At 44.9% G+C, this 17,612-nt stretch overlaps 1 protein-coding gene across 1 annotated transcript in view; it reads left to right on the plus strand.

The window, feature by feature from the left end:
* LOC144103736 (uncharacterized) overlaps positions 1-6,951 on the plus strand; it is a 36,381-nt gene extending 29,430 nt beyond the window's left edge. Inside the window, exons 6-7 of the mRNA XM_077636391.1 lie at positions 3,449-3,576; positions 6,866-6,951. Coding sequence (XP_077492517.1) covers positions 3,449-3,576; positions 6,866-6,951 — 214 coding nt within the window. The remainder of the gene's footprint in view (positions 1-3,448; positions 3,577-6,865) is intronic.
* Positions 6,952-17,612: the final 10,661 nt, after the last annotated feature.

The following is a 17,612-nucleotide window of genomic DNA, read 5'->3' on the forward strand; positions in this document are numbered from 1 at the left end:
CGAATGTAAACGTTTAAATCGTGGTTCATGCTGTACTGAAACCATTCGTCATTTGCTTTTATCAACGATACGTGAAGGCGTGCAACTGAACCTGCTTGTATCCCGGTTCCGGTTGCCAGAAAAAAAGGCGACTCGATATTTGTTCAACTTCGTCTAATCTTACATCTTTTCGTGGCTTTTGTCAGCTCAGCTCCCTGCGCAATAAAATACAATCCCTCATCGGCTCCGCGTTTCGGTCGAGGCAAAACGCTAACGCGCCCGTGTGCTGTGCGATGTCAATGCACGTTAAAGATCCCCAGGTGGTCGAAATTATTCCGGAGCCCTCCACTACGGCACCACCTATCTTCCTTTCTTTCTTCTTTCACTCCCTCCTTTTTCCCCTCCCCTATGACGCGGTTCGGGTGTCCGCCGAGATGCGAGACAGATACTGCGCCATTTCCTTTCCCCAAAAACCATTTCAATTTCAACATTGCCAGACATTACCTAACCTCTCCCACCCCCCGCCCCCACCAAAAAAAAAAGTTTGCAGTCAAAGAGCGGCGACCTTACGTGATTCTAGAGAGAGAGAGAGAAAGAAAAAAGGAAGGGCAGGGAGGTTAACTAGGCGACGCCCGGTATGCTACCTTACACGTGGGAAAGGGAACGGAGGGAGAGATACAAAGAGGAGGGAGCAAAGGGAGATGACTTTTCCACATGGCCGTTGGCCAGTACTTACTGGGTACACAGGGCACACACTGATAGATAACAAACGTGCGCTCAGTCCTGAGTACTTTAAACCACGTGATTCAACGTATACCAAAAACATCCGAACTCCATCAGACCCTGAACTCCCGCCTCATAATAATAATAATAATAATTGGTTTTTGGTGGAATGGAAATGGCGCAGTATCTGTCTCATATATCGTTGGACACCTGAACCGCGCCGTAAGGGAAGGGATAAAGGAAGGAGTGAAAGAAGATAGGAACGAATAGGTCCGTAGTGGAGGGCTCCGGAATAATTTCGACCACCTGGGGATCTTTAACGTGCACTGACATCGCACAGCACACGGGCGCCTTAGCGTTTTTCCTCCATAAAAACGCAGCCGCCGCGGTCGGGTTCGAACCCGGGAACTCCGGATCAGTAGTCGAGCGCCCTAACCACTGAGCCACCGCGGCGGGGCTCCGCCTCATGGCTGGCGTTTTGCTTTTTTGGCTACAGATGGCGATATGCTGGGAGTTCGTACATGAAACGGCCTGGCTCGTATATCGATGTCTGTTAGAAACAGCGGTCACAAGAAAAGAAATGGCGTCATTTCCGGTTGCCCAGGTCTGTTACTACGTATAGTCCTGCGTACAGTGCACGATACAAACGTTACTAACAGTCACAACCTACTTTGTTGCGAGCATTACAATATTCGGTTCCCACAGAACTATACTTTTTACGACATATTTCTCAAGTAAAGATTAAATTAATTAATGTGGTGTAGAAAGAAGCCGATTGTATATTTGTTAGGCAATCAGTTTTCGCATTTGAGAGACTAGGAAACATAAAGCTCACTGCAAAGATCTACGATGGACAGCGATGCGCTTTGTCAGGATTATTAGCTTTAAGTTCGACGCTTTTTTATTGCACATGAGTTCTCTCCTAGAATTCAAGCGCTTTTACATGTTTTTTTACAAACCCTGACGAGATCTCAGTCGCCATCTGCTAAGACCACGCGGTTAATCCTTCGTGTGTCCAGAAAGACCCATGCGAGCATGGCCTTCTAAAGAGAGAAATACAGAGCCTGAATTTGTTATCATTGCAAACCCAGTAATGCCTAACACTAGCTAAAGTACACGTCAATGTAAAAGACAAGTGGTAAGATGTCCGCTGCTTTGATCCTTTTTACATGTAACCTAACGCTAACCACGCTAACAGCCCTGGGGCGGAGTCAATGTCTATAATGGGTGCCAAGCCCTTCTTTTCATTTAGCCCTGTCTGCTATTTTCAACCTCACTCAAGACAACTTTGAGGAAATAGCAAAAGGAAACTATCATAAGGTCATCGTAAGGTCTAATGAGCAATGTTGAGTGTCCGTTGTAGAAAATATGGTTTCTGCTGAGGTCACTAAGTGCCTATTATATTTTGGTCGTGAGCTCAATGTAGCGGTTAGACCACCAGCTCTGGAGTCTGCAGGAGGAGCCCTACACAGCAATTATCCCCCCCCCCCAAAAAAAAAATACCAGATGAAACATACCGACAAACTCTACTGTTGCGTGTCTCATACTCGCAGCTTTTGCTTTTACACTTAGGTGAGCTGGTATAAAAATAACACCACATGAAGTAATCTGAAAGGAGGTCTGTTCACAGGGGTTATATGTCCGCCAGTTTGACGCTTTTCACACACAAGATAACGGTGAACACACGAAGGGTTCTTGGAAGGAGTCAATGTCCACTATAGACGTCTGGATTTCTTTTTATTTTGTTCTGTCTGCTCTTTTCAACGTCACGTCAACACAACTTAGAAGAAATAGCAAAAGAGAACCAAGCATAAGGTCTTCTCATAAAATCATAATAATCATAAATCATAAATCATGAAATCTTCCGGTTCGTGCCGGGGTGGCAGAGTCTATTTTATTTTGCTCCTGAGCTCGAGGTAGCGGTTACGCCACCGGCTCTGGAGTCTGCAGGGAGAGGCGTATATAGCGATTACCATAAAAAAATACTGGGTAATGCAAATCAGTCACACACACATTACTATGGCGTGTCCTATACGCACAGCTTTTGCGTTTACCATTGGGTGAGCTCGTATAAACATAAAAGCCTGTTCACAGGGTTGACGTGTCTGCCGGCTTGACGCTTTCAACATAAAAGATAACGGTCATCATATGAAGGGTTCATGGAAGGAGTCAATGTCCACAACGGGCGTCTGGTTTTCTTTATATTTAGCCCTGTCTGCTCTTTTCAACTTCACGTCAAAACATCTTAAAAGAAATCGCAAAAGGAAACTATCATAAGGCCACCATAATGTATGATGAGGAATATTGAGCGTCTGTTCGAGAAATTTCTCTCGTTCCTGCTGTAGTGGCTGAGTGTCTATTTTATTTTAGTACTGAGCTCGACTTAGCTGATTCCACCGCCGGCTCTGGTGTCAGCAGGATACAAAGACAAACATCAAAAAATACCAACTGCCACAAATTGGTCTCAAACTCTCTATTATGACGTGTTTCATACCTGCTGCTTTGGCATCGGAACTGTGGTAAGCTGGTGTCAATTATGCGATCTCACCAGCAGATTTGCAGGAAGGTCTGTTTACAGAGATTAGCATTAAAAAAAACAAGTTGTTCCAGATAAATCAGAGGCTCTCTACTATGGCACTTCTCATACCCGCTGATAAGGCTTCAGAACTTGCGTAAGCTGGTATTAATCATACCAGCTTCCCCAAGTGTGCATATTAATCATTATTAGGTCCTCTTGCTTTTTTAGTGTGCTACATTTAGAGCTTCCAGTCAGCCGCTTAGTTGTCTGCAGGGACCCTTTATGTGCCCACAGGAATGTGGGCAACCTGCCCTTGGAATCCTACCTGGCATCTAGATGGCCCCTTAAGGTGCCAGGTGAGCCACCTGGGTCATGTGACCTTCTGACGTCATCACAACCTGCCCATCGGATAGTGAGCAAACTGACCACTGTTGCAGGTAGCAGTTAATTAATGATTGGTCACTGGAGAAGATCAGTCTGGGCATAACAAGCCCCCCCACCCCCACCCGAAATTTTTTCGAACTGTCACGCACCGCTCACCAAAGCAACCACCGGCGCCGGAAGTTATTCTGGATTTTGTCACCTACAATGCCTTTTTCTCATTCTGGCGCGAACGGGCAATTACGAAAATGTATGACTGTTCATAGCGCAGAAATTTGTGCGCTTCATTGTAACAGTTAGCATCATGATCAAAATTACCATGCGAATACGAAAATTTTGAGGACATCAATAACCGATTTTGATTGACCTTGCTCATTGAAAGCCCTGCCCACGCTGTGTTTCCCAAGCTGCACTCTCGGATATTGGTTATTTCAACTTGCGGCATCATTCGTGGCTTCCGTTTGTCCTTTTCTTTCCTTTTTATCTACCTGCTTTTATTTGTTCTTTGAATCAAAGGAATACCCTTCTTTATTATGGGTGCAGAATAATGGTCGCCAAGCGGGCAGTTAAAAAATACATACTTTCGTATTGATTTCTGCATTCTTCCTCTATTATTCTAACCATATGGTGCTGTCGCGACCGCAGCAAGGCCCAAGTACATATCGCGACTTCTGCTATCATAGTTTCGTTCTTGCCTGGATCGTCTGTCTTTCCGCGTGTAAAGTTTACTATCTGCGATTGCGCAAGATGTTTATTTGCCCTGTTTGACGCATTGTATGCAGTGACTTTTGCTTAGATACGTACATTTAATGGATACATACGTGTATTTATATATCTTGATGCGAGGTTTTGCGCATGCATAAAGCGACTTTGTTTCCAGTGACACTTTCTTGTCCTTTATCAAGTTGTATCTTCGCAGTTCCAATACTCCATTTTATCTTCGCACTTATAATGCATATTTTGCAGAACTCCTCGTTTATACATGTGCTCGCTGTTGAGAATAAAATTTCTGTGCAATTACTCGCAATACATGAGCGGTGACAGCTGTTGCTGCGCAGCACACTGGAACGAAGAACAGCGTCATTGAGATTTTTCCCTGGCCGTTGGATATGTACAAAAATCTAATGGTTCTTGAACGACAAAGATTCATTAAAATGTTTGTCCTCTACTTGCTAATTTCATGGCCTTTACGTCTTTCACATCAGCCCCATGCACTGCTTTGCTGGTTTCGGACTGATATAGTTTTCGACTTTTTGTCGAGTGATATTTTCTTTACTAATTAAATACGCAAAAATATTGAACAATTCGTATCAGTTTTGTCTGCCACGATTTTTAATACATACGACTACATTCTTTTATTTAAATAATAGATATTTCACTCGTCTAGACAGTGCGTAGCGCTATCTAATGCACAATGGCATTGTCAATGGCAATGCAGTTATTATTCTTCCGTTTGATTCCTCCACACATTCTATGCGGAGGCCGCCCTGCAGCATGAGCCGCCCCCCCCCCCCCCCCCCCCCCACCGAACAAAATTTCTGGCTACGCCACTGGCCATGTTTATGTGTTGCAAGGTCGCTATAGAACTGGATTTGGAGTTAATGGCACCTTTATTTTGGCTTTGTCATCCCATATGTTGGAGGAAGTCCGTCATTAACTTTTTATCGTTTGTTGTGTTTAAGATTTGCTTTGCTCCAGACGCCTTGAGGAAGCTATGTATAGCGCCCTCTTATGCCGCACCGCAGAAGCGCTAAGATCGGCGCTCAAAGATGGCGCTGAGATCTTGAAGAGAAGACTGCAGATGAGTGGCGCCTGTTGTGTCCGTGTGTGCGCGAGCACAGTACCGGCAGTTCAATTCCAGAAGCTTGCTGCGGTGGTTCTCCTTTACTGGCGCTCCACTGTGGCCTCGCGATAGCCAACAGTTGTAGCCCTTTGTGGATTCATAACAAAGCTATGAGCTCCATTTCTAACACGAGAGCGTTAAGGAGCTCGTGAGGTGGAAAAGCCAGCGTCGTCATAGTCTAAGGCTGCAACTGCTGCCGTGGCTCCGTCGCGTCGTCAGTGCAAGTAAAACCTTGCGCAAGCTTTTCACTTCTCGCGGAGGCCACCAGGGGCGCTGTAAGTGAGTCTGACGTCACTGTTCGTCCTTGATGAGGTGGAGTCGAAAGTTTCCATTGCGCACGGGTGCCTCTGGAAGCAGTGCGGAGTGATGCCGTCATGTGGAGAGTATAAGGAACTGACGCTATCGCGTTCCAGCCTTAAGGCAGAGCTTAAGCGTCTCACAAGTTTTTTTTTGTTTATCGAATACTTTCTCTGTTTCGAGTGTTGGCAGTCACCCACACGAAGCTGTGGCATTAATACAGGTAAACAAGATAATATTCGGTGTATTTAATGCGGAACATTCATGTCACAAGGTTTTCCCAACCGGCATATTCAAGCACACGGCATATATTATGGAACACGCTCGCTTTATGGAGTGATCTCACGCTTTGGTGTATAGATGGATAAATGACAATTTCTGCATTAAATCCTGTGTGGTGAGTGCAGAATGCTGTGTGTGATTGCGCCGATTTATGCCGGACATTTTCGCCAATATACTTTTTACCGAGCCTTTTTGGGACAGCGCGAACATGTGCCATTCGTCACCTTGCCAAGAAACAGCAAACGGCTCTGAAAACTGAATGATGATCACCACAGCAGAAGAGACTGCGAAGTTTTCTTTTTGTTCCCTGTATGTCGGCGTTTCTGAAAAGCTTTGCACAGATTGAATGCGATATTTCTTCGCGAAGGTTAAACATACGTGATTAAAACACTTTTACTTACTTTAGAAAGTTACATGCAACTAGAAAGAAGCTTTATTCTTTGTAGAATGCTAACTTCAGAGTTTTGCCCAAATTTGAGTGTCGCCGCACATCGCTAAGGCGTAGGCTGCACTAGTGCTTGACAGTTTGTTTCGCCTCCTGTTTATTCTTACTGGTAGTTTGCTTTTCCGGGCAAACTCTGTCTTTTCTTTAGCCTCCTAGTTTCTTCTCCATAGATAACTACTGGCGAGATACAACTCACGTGTGCTTTCTTTGGAAGCGATACTGGCATGCGGCTGTTCATTACTTGAGGGTACCGGCCCAATGTACTCCACCGCACTGTTAATTTCGTGGAAAATTTCCTCGTGGAAAAAGCAGCAAAAGAGAGGGCGGTAAGAAATGTCACCCATGACGCAGGGCTGGGCATTGTGCCGCTTTTTGTACACGTCATTTGTTGTTACAGGTCTATTTTCACTACTGCAAATCCCAAAGCCCTACCTTATGCACTTTAGGAAACCACAAGCAGTAACGAAAGCAGTGTTACAGTAGGCTATTTTTTGTTACCGGTCTCAACAGAAGCAGTGTGACAGTAGGCTTAGCAATGCGGCAGTAACAGCCGCAGCGCTATGAACCTTTGACACACTGTACGCCTTCGTCCATTTTTCCTACACCAAGCGCATTCAGGTTCAAACGCTGTTCTAACAAGCTCCAGTTCTCGCATTGCTGGCATTATACCGCGATGTGTGTGATGGTGGTGGGCCCTTTAGTATAACATTTGCTGCGCACTGTAATATAATACGGTGTCACAACTATTCTGGTATTTTATGCCTCCTTAGCGACCTTCTCTTCGTCGTTCACTTAATGCAGACAGGCTGATGATCGCGCCATGCTGACGGCTTCTTCAAAAGAGTAAATAGTTCTTCCTGGCTCTTTTCGTAACGCGTGGTTAGCGTTTTGTCGCACTAAAATTTCAAACTATTGCGAAGGTCACTGCTGGAGAAATATGTTAAAAATGCTGGCGACAAGTCACAGAAGTAACACAACAATAAATGGTTCCTTGTTATAGAGACATACCATGGACGAAGAATACGGTCTAACATTTATTCTGATTTTTTTTTTTTGCTGAGCGGCAAATATGAGTAAAAGAGACGGCCATAAGGAGAATATTTACGACGCCGTGTTCGCCATATTTCCCATGATGCATCGTCAAGAAAACGACAAAAATAAACTTAGAAATGATGGGTATTTATTCCTAGAAGCCTGCTCTGCGCAACCTTTATCTTGTTTTGGTTTTCTGATACCTCTTTCCAAGGAACGCAGTGTTCCAAGCGGTAGTTCAACATTTATGTTGGAAAGGGCGAGATGTTGGAATGCACTGACTTGTTAGCTGCAATGAACAAATGCCTACACTTGCAAATAGCTGTGCTTTTTTCCGTGAGTATGTGTAAGAAATAACAAGCTCTTCGAGAGGCTGAGAGCGCAACCCAAAACAAGATGGGAGGCGAAAACACGCGACGTCTAATGGAGCGGCCGGCATACGCTTCTTTGTGTACAAGCGACAAAAAAAAAAAAAGACCTGAACACCGCCAGCTTTGCTTCACTTATTTACAAGGCAGGCCTCTCTTCTTCATTTTACAAGCTATCATGCAGTAGTTAGTCTGCAATTGAGCGCGCCGCGCACTTCTGATAGCAATCGTTCACAAGACTGATAGGGGCACATTGCAAGATATTTTTATTTTTAAGCATCCGTTAAACATCTATCTTGTGCAAAGCGCAGAAAAGAAAATTCGCTTTTGCATTTGGCGCCGTTAGAGGCAGAAAGCGAAAGAGAATCTTTTTTTTTCAAAAAAAAAGAAAGAGACATCGTCCTGGGTCATGATCCTATGGCCTACTGGTCTGTGGGGTCGAATGGCGGAATGAAAAAAAAAAAACGTGCCGGACGACCACCCTAAGGCGATGGGCAGAGGCAAATCCCCCAAAACACCAAGTTTCAGGTGGACGCTTCATAGAGATGCCGAAGCCAATATTTTTCGCCTTGATTCCTGAGACGACTCCATCTTAGAGATCGGGCAGGGAGGCGGGTTTCTTGACCGCGCAAAACAAAGTGCGCAATAATAGGGTAGCCTCTGGGTGCTTAGCCAATATTTCTAAAAGCCAAATCTTCTTGCCGGAATGCTTGCAAAGTACCCCTCCCCTCACTCCCCTCGTTCAATTTGTTTTGTGTTTGCCCCGCCGCGGTGGCTCAGTGGTTAGGGCGCTCGACTACTGATCCGGAGTTCCCGGGTTCGAACCCGACCGCGGCGGCTGCGTTCTTATGGAGGAAAAACGCTAAGGCGCCCGTGTGCTGTGCGATGTCAGTGCACGTTAAAGATCCCCAGGTGGTCGAAATTATGCCGGAGCCCTCCACTACGGCACCTATTCTTCCTTTCTTCTTTCACTCCCTCCTATATCCCTTCCCTTACGGCGCGGTTCAGGTGTCCAAAAATATATGAGACAGATAATGCGCCATTTCCTTTCCCCAAAAACCAAATATTTAATTATTTATCACCAGAGTCGTTACGTATCGTGTCATCGTTTCGACGATCAATTCGCGAACCAGCTAGAGCTGTTCACTAGCAGCCGTAATGTTCGGCTAAGCGCCCATCATTTTGTTTGGCCTCCTTGAATGCATGTTCACTTAGTCAATGCATTTACTCTGCCCCATTAGTAGCGGAGCGCCGGGCGTATGTTGTTACCGTGGCTAATGACAGTACAATCATGGCATTCTGCATTACTATTTTCAGATTTGTTTTATTTAAACCTATTATTCCCTTTTTTCACATGGTTTATTATATGCTTAGGGCCTCCATTGAGCTTATTTATTTACAGTGCAATGAGGGGGATTTATAATCGAAAGCAAGGCGAATTGGTGCTCTTTCATAGTTGTTTAATGCGCGCAAAAACGCTGACCCATGCACACAGGAAGAAGTGCTCAACTTTTTATTGCAGCACGAAAACAAACAAAGAAGTCTAACATATGCAACACACAGCCCTCAATGCGGGCGAGGACAGCACAACAACCAAAACATGAAAAGTTTCTTCTTTGTCAGGTTTTTTTCAGCAATAAACATTCGAAAGTACAATTCATCGCATTAGCATGCGTTTTCTTCATGTCCGTGTTTTTCCACGCATCAAAAAGCGGCGAGAATGAAGACCCAGGTTTTATTTTTAGCAAAGGGCATTAGCCAGGGATGTACCAAGGCCTCAAACAAATTTAAAGTATTACAGGAAGACACACCGCGGCAGAAGTGAGACCCTTGGGTTTGTGCTAATACAAAGTGACATGTGGCTATTATTCTTAGAAGCATTTCTTTTTCGTAATCATATCACGTGTAACAGCGATCCAGTATCCTCTGAGATATAAAGCATTACTTGCATAAATATTTGTGCCGTCTGGCAAGTTTTCCCTGTCGCCGTGAAATTCGGAGTGTGGGCTCGTTGCAGCCATTAAGACCTACAGTGCTCGTAATGCTGTTTGATTTGAAATGGAGCGTGACATTTAGCGCTTTGCTCGAAGCTCGTCTGCAGCCAACTAATGGAGACTTGCAGACAGTAGGAGCAGAAAGGTCACAAGTTTCTTGCTCTCGGAATCCTCGTACAAGCTGTCGTTTTCTCGTACTTCACCTCTGAGTGCCCTTGGGTCACACGGTCTTGTGAAGAGCTATAACGAAGTGACTGTCGCCGGCCCAACAGTCACAAAAAGCAAGAAGTGTGCGAAGCTGCCGTCAAGTTCAATCTGCTGCAAAGGTTATGCTTAAAGAACTATATAAAATGCCGGCGACGGACTTCAGCAAGCCAACAGCAAACGCTAATTTTTAAGCGCTAGAGACACAGCATGCAGCTAATACGAGGACTGCTGTCTAATAATAATAATAATTGGTTTTTGGTGGAAAGGAAATGGCGCAGTATCTGTCTCATATATCGTTGGACACCTGAACCGCGCCGTAAGGGGAGGGATAAAGGAGTGAGTGAAAGAAGAGAGGAACAAATAGGTCCGTAGTGGAGGGCTCCGGAATGATTTCGACCACCTGGGGATCTTTAACGTGCACTGACATCGCACAGCACACGGGCGCCTTAGCGTTTTTCCTCCATAAAAACGCAGCCGCTGCGGTCGGGTTCGAACCCGGGAACTCCGGATCAGTAGTCGAGCACCCTAACCACTGAGCCACCGCGGCGGGGACTGCTGTCTGTACGAATGCGTTTTTTGGCTCCGCCTAAAATTACAAGGCAAGCACGGAATCACCTACATAAAGCTAACGCGTTGCTCACAACAATGTCGGACGTCTACACTCCTTGTTTCTTAAACAAACGTGACTGGATGTAACCACCATTTCTATCCATATGAGAAGTCAACGTTGCCAATTTTTCAGCATTTTGTTTTGCCTACCAACTCCATCACAGTGGTATTTCGCACCGACCCATGTTACAATGTTAAAAAGGTTTTCAGAGCCTCACGAAATAATGCAGCGGTGCCCTGGTAGGAAGTGATAATTCAAGTGTTTTATCACTAAACAACTTTTTTACGCAGACATATTTCTTAACTGTTGAGAAAGATGACACGACAAATGAAAGCAGTGCATTGGCAAGAGCGCGCAAGCATTAAAACGAGGAACACCTGCAACCGTGCTGCAGAGAACAGATATGACGCATACTAGTTCAGCTTCTGATGGGCTTCGTTATGAGGTAATTTTCCGGCAGTGTCTGCTCTCGAGACCTACAACGAGATGACGAATGTTATTCACAAGCATGTTATTCACATGAGGTGCAAAGCATGATCAATGAGTTAGACAGGCAGAACAGAGCGGTAGGTCTTAAAATTAACAAGCAGAAATACCAAAGTACTGTTCCAAGTCTCGCAAGGAAACAGTAGTTAGCTCACAACAATTGGTAGCGTGGTGCTAGATGTGGTAAGGGAATACGTCTACTTAGGGCAGGCAGTGGCCGCTGATCCAGGTCATGAGAGGGAAATAACCAGAAGCGTAAGAATGGGGTGGAGCGCATATGGCATGTTCTCTCAGATCATGAATGGCAGTTCACCAATATCCCTCAGGAGAAAAGTGTACAACAGCTGTATCTTACCGGTACTCACCTACGGGGCAGAAACGTGGAGGCTACGAAAAGGGTTCAGCTTAAGTTAAGGGCAATGCAGCAAGCCATGGAAATAAAAATGGTATAGGGGTAACGTTAAGTGACCGGAAGCGGGCAGAGTGGGTGAGGGAACAAACGCGGGTTAATGACATCCTATAGTCGAAATCAAGAGGAAGAAATGGGCTTGGGCAGGGCATGTAATGCGAAGGCAAGATAACCGCTGGTCCTTAAGGGTAACGGAGTAAATTACAAGAGAAGGCTAGCGTAGCAGGGGGCGGCAGAAAGTTAGGTGGCGGATGAGATTAAGAAGTTTGCGGGCATACGGTGGGCGCACCTGGCAAAGGACAGGGTTAACTGGAGAGACATGGGAGAGGAATTTTCCCTGCGGTGGGCGTAGTCAGGCTGATGATGATTCACATGCAGCAGTAAACTACGCGATCACAGTTTTCTTCGTGGCTTAGCGTGCTGCAGTGATGCGGTGCCCCTTACTTGAATACATGTGCAAATTCTTTTACTCTTACATTATTTTACAGTGTTCTTAATGATAATAACGGCACTGAAACACTAATACATAAAAGAATCCAACTGCATTGGTCCTCGCACTGAACCCAGTGAAAGTGCGTGAGCGCTACGGCCGAGTAAAAATATACAAATAAAGTTTTTCTTCCACAAAAAACACGGGATTGAAACAGTTTGACTGCTGAAATCGCTACCGCCCTTCCCACATCCTTCGCAACAACTCTGAAAAACTTGCAGTTAAAATGATTGCTGTATTTTATGCCCTGTATTTCTAAGTGTGCTTTTTGCTATTCCTTGCTGATTTCCAGTTTTCCTCCATGTGTAAACAGTTTGTATATTGACATCCTTTTTTTCTCTTCTGCGCCTGATTAGTTTCTTAGCATTCAATTACTCTGTTGTTGTTCTTCGACCTTTTGCTTGAAAAAAAGCCTATTATTGAGCATGGATACTTCTTTAGTACTTCTTACATAGCATCACGTGCATAACCTAATAAATACTATGCATCGTTTTCGGTATGTGATATTCCCCTGTACAGTAATGTCCCAGGGCAGGCGCAGTGGCCACTGTACAGTTAAATAAATAGGCTGGTTTTTAATGTCTGCGGACCAGTATTATCAAGGTGATTATTATCATCACTTTGAAGTGTACTGCAGAGCCAGTTTGTAATAATGCTCTTTAGAAGCTGAAGATGTTGATCGGGTCGTATGCTATCTACTCCGTGGGTTGAATTCGTTTAAAGGTATACGCTGCATTACATATTCTAATCCTTAATCATTTCCATAGGTGCCTTTCAGAAGATCTTCAGCTGTAACTGTTAGTCATTAACAGCCTTTAATATCGGCAAACCCTTCCACTGAACCAGCTAGTGCATCTACCACAGGCACGTACAGTTTTTCTTAGCTGTATTTGTCGCAAACGCAGTGTTCGCATCTGGAAAATTCTAGGAAACATCACTGACGCTTTGAAGATTCCTTGCGCATAGGACTGCATTTCATCGACATTTGTTAGGAAGAAGTTCAACGGCTGTGCTCTAAATTGGCTTTTCTGCAACACCTCTTTTCTTGCTCTCCGAGCATGATCAATCTTTCAAACGTCACGTTGTATGCATGTGTTTAACGGGCGGGCTAAAATTCTTGGAAGCTCGTCATATGAAATGCAGTCGGAACAGTAGCCGCTTTGGCAGACCCCTACACTGGCCATGTCCTTGTTATTCCATCTTTTTCCATACCAAAACACTTCGCTAATCCCCATAAGAGACGACTGTGTAAGAACTGACCATTTTACCAAATCGGAACGATACTGTGCTGGTAGAACTGTATTATCGTTGATTGCTCAGCTTATGCTGCACAAAAATCAAATTACACTGTAGTTTTAAAATTATGACGCAACATTGCAGCAACATACGAAGAAAAACTGAAACGTGAGTAGGCCTAGCAAGATATATGGGTAATTAACACCGCAAGTATTTTATATTGCCCATCTTGTATTTGTGATCAAGTTTATTTTACTAATTTCAATCTTACAGCGCTAGCGTCAATATGTCGTGCTGTGAGAAGTTGAAGTATGCACGCCTTCACATAAAGCCATCAAAAATAAATCATCTTTCGCGTAATATCCTAACAAAACACGAGACTAAACGACGAATCGTTGATACCACGCCACATAGTTGCTTACAGTAGAGTGGAGACCTGGCCGAGTTTGTATGTATTTGGAGAAGTCAGACCAGCGGGAAGGACACATACACAGTAGACGTCACGTCGACTTTGCATGTTCACTCTGTGTGTGTCCTTCCCGCTGGTTTTATTCTTCCAAATAGCTACCTTACCTTGCTACCCTAAAAAAGAAAGCGAAAGAAAATGGGCAATCTGTGCCTTTCCCCGAAGTTTCAACGCAGAGATTGTAAATGCGTTACATATGGTTTGCCAAAACGATAGTTAGTCCCTAGGTCATGCCAGGTGTTCCGTAGAACCGACTACAATAGTGATGAATGAGAGAATCATGAAGCTGGTAAGAAAATTTAGTGGCGAAGTCTGCGCAGCGCATATCATTCAATGAGAGCTGAGCATCACGTTTTAAAGGCAATAAACCTGGTCAAATACCTTGGAGGGAAGTCTCGCAATCCTGGCCTAATCTCTAGAACAACCATAGAGACGAAGAGTTCCATTCATAGTTTTTGGGTTCCCATGCTGTCTGTGGCCTAAAACCTCACAGCAATCGACTTCAGACTTCAGCGAATTTTTCTAAATTTCAAAATTAAGCGCCACGTACAAGAACGTCAGGCGTTGGTGGGAAATTCAGGCCTTGATTTCGGATTCAAGACCGTTTCGAGGACCTCAAGGTTGTGAAAAGGCCAAAATTTTGGCAGTGATGCACGGAGTCACTCCCATGATCCTCGTCGCGGCCCTCCTGTGCTCTCACAGGCATCGATAGAATGTCACTTTCAAGCAGAAGCTGTATAGTTGCATTGCCACTCTTAGCTGGGCTGGAAGAATTTTTTTTAGCCCGTGTGATTTAGCTGGCTTTTCAACCTTAGCGAAACGTTCCCTATGACTCTCGTAATATTTCCCATGATTTCCACTTAGCCCATAAGACAATCACATGAAAAATACGCAGTACATAACAGTCCATGCGGACGACGCATACTTTTTTTTTTTACAGTACTGTAAGCCCTTCAATGGCTGTTACAGGGTGGGAGGAAAAACGAATACACAAAAAATAAGCGTGGCTACAACAAGCACAACTCCAACTTTTTCTGAAAAATGTCAGCTGATTTTGTGTCCTGAATTACGCGCTGATCCAGTTCGTTAAATTCTACAATGGTTTTCGGGAGGAAGCCGAAATTCATGCGCATTCCATACGCATGAATATCGAGCAGAAAACACGAAGGGTATATGGAAATCAATACGGAAAGCATGTGGAAATCTCGTAAATGTTTACATTTCTCTAACTTTGCGTGCACTCTTTATACCATAATTTAATGTGTGCTAGATACCGAACGTTTCAGCAGAGGACGTAGCCGCCGACAGGATGACGCCATGAATACGGAAACAGCATTTTGTTTGGGCCCCGCCGCGGTGGCTCAGTGGTTAGGGCGCTCGACTACTGATCCGGAGTTCCCGGGTTCGAACCCGACCGCGGCGGCTGCGTCTTTATGGAGGAAAAACGCTAAGGCGCCCGTGTGCTGTGCGATGTCAGTGCACGTTAAAGATCCCCAGGTGGTCGAAATTATTCCGGAGCCCTCCACTACGGCACCTCTCTCTTCCTTTCTTCTTTCACTCCCTCCTTTATCCCTTCCCTTACGGCGCGGTTCAGGTGTCCAACGATATATGAGACAGATACTGCGCCATTTCCTTTCCCTCAAAACCAATTATTATTATTATTATTTTGTTTGGCAACACGACTCCCGCATAAAGACCATCGTCACGTGTGTGGCAAGGCGTTCGCGCTGGCCATCGCCTGCTAAGCACAGACTTTGGCAACGACTATGTATAACGACGCAGACTGCGTAATAAATTTTGCGAAAGTAACGCAGCATCCACTACCACATTCGCTGTTGTGAAATACCGCCCACTTCCCTATTGTTTTATGGTTTATGGATGTTTAACCTCCCAAAGCGAATCAGGCAATGAGGAACGCCTTAGTGAAGGGCTCCAGAAATTTCCACCACCTCGGGTTCTTTAACATGTACTGACATCGTACACCGCACGCGACTTAATAAATTCGCCTCCATCAAAATTCAACTGCTGCGGGCGGGATCGAAAACGAGTGTTTCGGGTCAGTAGCCGAGCGCCATACACACTAAGCCACCGTGGCAGCACCTTTCACTATTGTTTCTTCGGCAATTGCGAAGAAAAAGGCTGCGTTGTTTATGATCGCTTCCTACTGAGCGCTGATGAAGTAATTATAAGAGAAAACTCTGATGGATCGATCGGAATCGCGCTCGTTTAAGATGATGTTTCATGCTTGTGAAAGAGAAGGAATGTGGCATTCGTTTCTTACAAGTGAAGCACGAGGAATTTTATCGCTGCTGTTGAAGATGCTATGACTCGAAGCTGCCGCTAACCTTTCAGTAACCTCCGAGTGAACGCTAGTTTATAGTATCGGTTAGGGTTTCTGCGACCTTTTTTCAAAGCGAAGCCATAATACACCACGACTTGTTTTTCAACGTGAGATTAGTGATGAATGATGCAAAACAAATCACCAATATATTATGCGAAAACATTCCACGACTCAATAGTAAAGCTGCCTGACGGCCTTCGGAATGGATTCCAGCCTCGTTCCACATTAGGTATGTCAAGTATAATGAGTGGACGGACACAAAAATTTTTGGTGATTGAAAATGTGTGCAAAAAGGTCACTGGTCGGTTGTATATCAAGCGTTAACACTCTACATTCGTACAATGATACATAACGAAAGGAGGAAATAGTGGTAAGAAAAGAGAAAAGACGCGATACAAGACACCGAAAAACGCGCATACAGACAATACGGAGGTATTGTGTGCGCGGCAAACGTCTTGTTTTATGAGGGGACCTGAACCACGCCATCAGTCAAGGGATTAAGGGAGCCAAATATGGGGACGGGGGGGGGGGGGGCAGAGCCATAAAAGCGCAAGCGGTGCTGGTTGAGCCATCTTTACTCGCGTCCAAAGGGTGGCAACATACCAAACTCATATATTCGCGGTGCACAATCCCCAGCCAATAACAAAAGCAAGTAAATGCGCACTGAAGATATGTTGCCATTAAACTGACATTTGAAAAAAATTACAAATATTGTCCTAAAGCTGAAAAAATCTGTTTTTTTCGCTTTAAATCTGTGAGTAAAATGCGGCTGTGACGCCTGACTCTGACGTCTGTTGCATTAGGGCAGTGTCCGTTAAAAACAGTATTCCGTTTCCTGCCCGATGCAGGCTGCACTAAAGAAAATGGTTTCCTCTTAGGCACAAAAAGAATATCCAAAGCAATTAGTGATAAGTTCCTGCAATAAGTTTTGCTCAAACAAAACATTGAAGTATGTGCTATGAGAAGTGGTAAAACCATACTGCGCGTAACTCACTTCACATGATAGCTACGCTGGTGAAGCGACTTTGGATTTCAGCGACCATATTGGTACTTGAGATGTAGAGTGGAGACTTGGCCTAGTTTTAGTTTGTTCATCGATCAACAAGAGGCAAACCAGCGCGTGTTGTCTTCCCTCCGGTCGTACTTGTTCGCTGCGCTGCTCTGCAGGCTGTCAGCGTGCGATGGTACGGTTCTGAGTTTTGCTTTGGGTTGGAACCCGACCGCGGCGGCTGCGTTTTTATGGGGGAAAAACGCTAAGGCGCCAGTGTGCTGTGCGATGTCAGTGCACGTTAAAGATCCCCAGGTGGTCGAAATTATTCCGGCGCCCTCCACTACGGCACCTCTCTCTTCCTTTCTTCTTTCACTCCCTCCTTTACCCTTCCCTTACGGCACGGTTCAGGTGTCCAACGATATATGAGACAGATACTGCGCCATTTCCTTTCCCCCCAAAAAACCAATTATAATTTGGGTTGGATCAATGAGGTGTGTAGGCGCACGCATTTTTT

The sequence above is a fragment of the Amblyomma americanum genome, chromosome 9 (genome assembly GCF_052857255.1).
Source record: "Amblyomma americanum isolate KBUSLIRL-KWMA chromosome 9, ASM5285725v1, whole genome shotgun sequence".
Taxonomy (NCBI): Eukaryota; Metazoa; Arthropoda; class Arachnida; order Ixodida; family Ixodidae; genus Amblyomma; species Amblyomma americanum.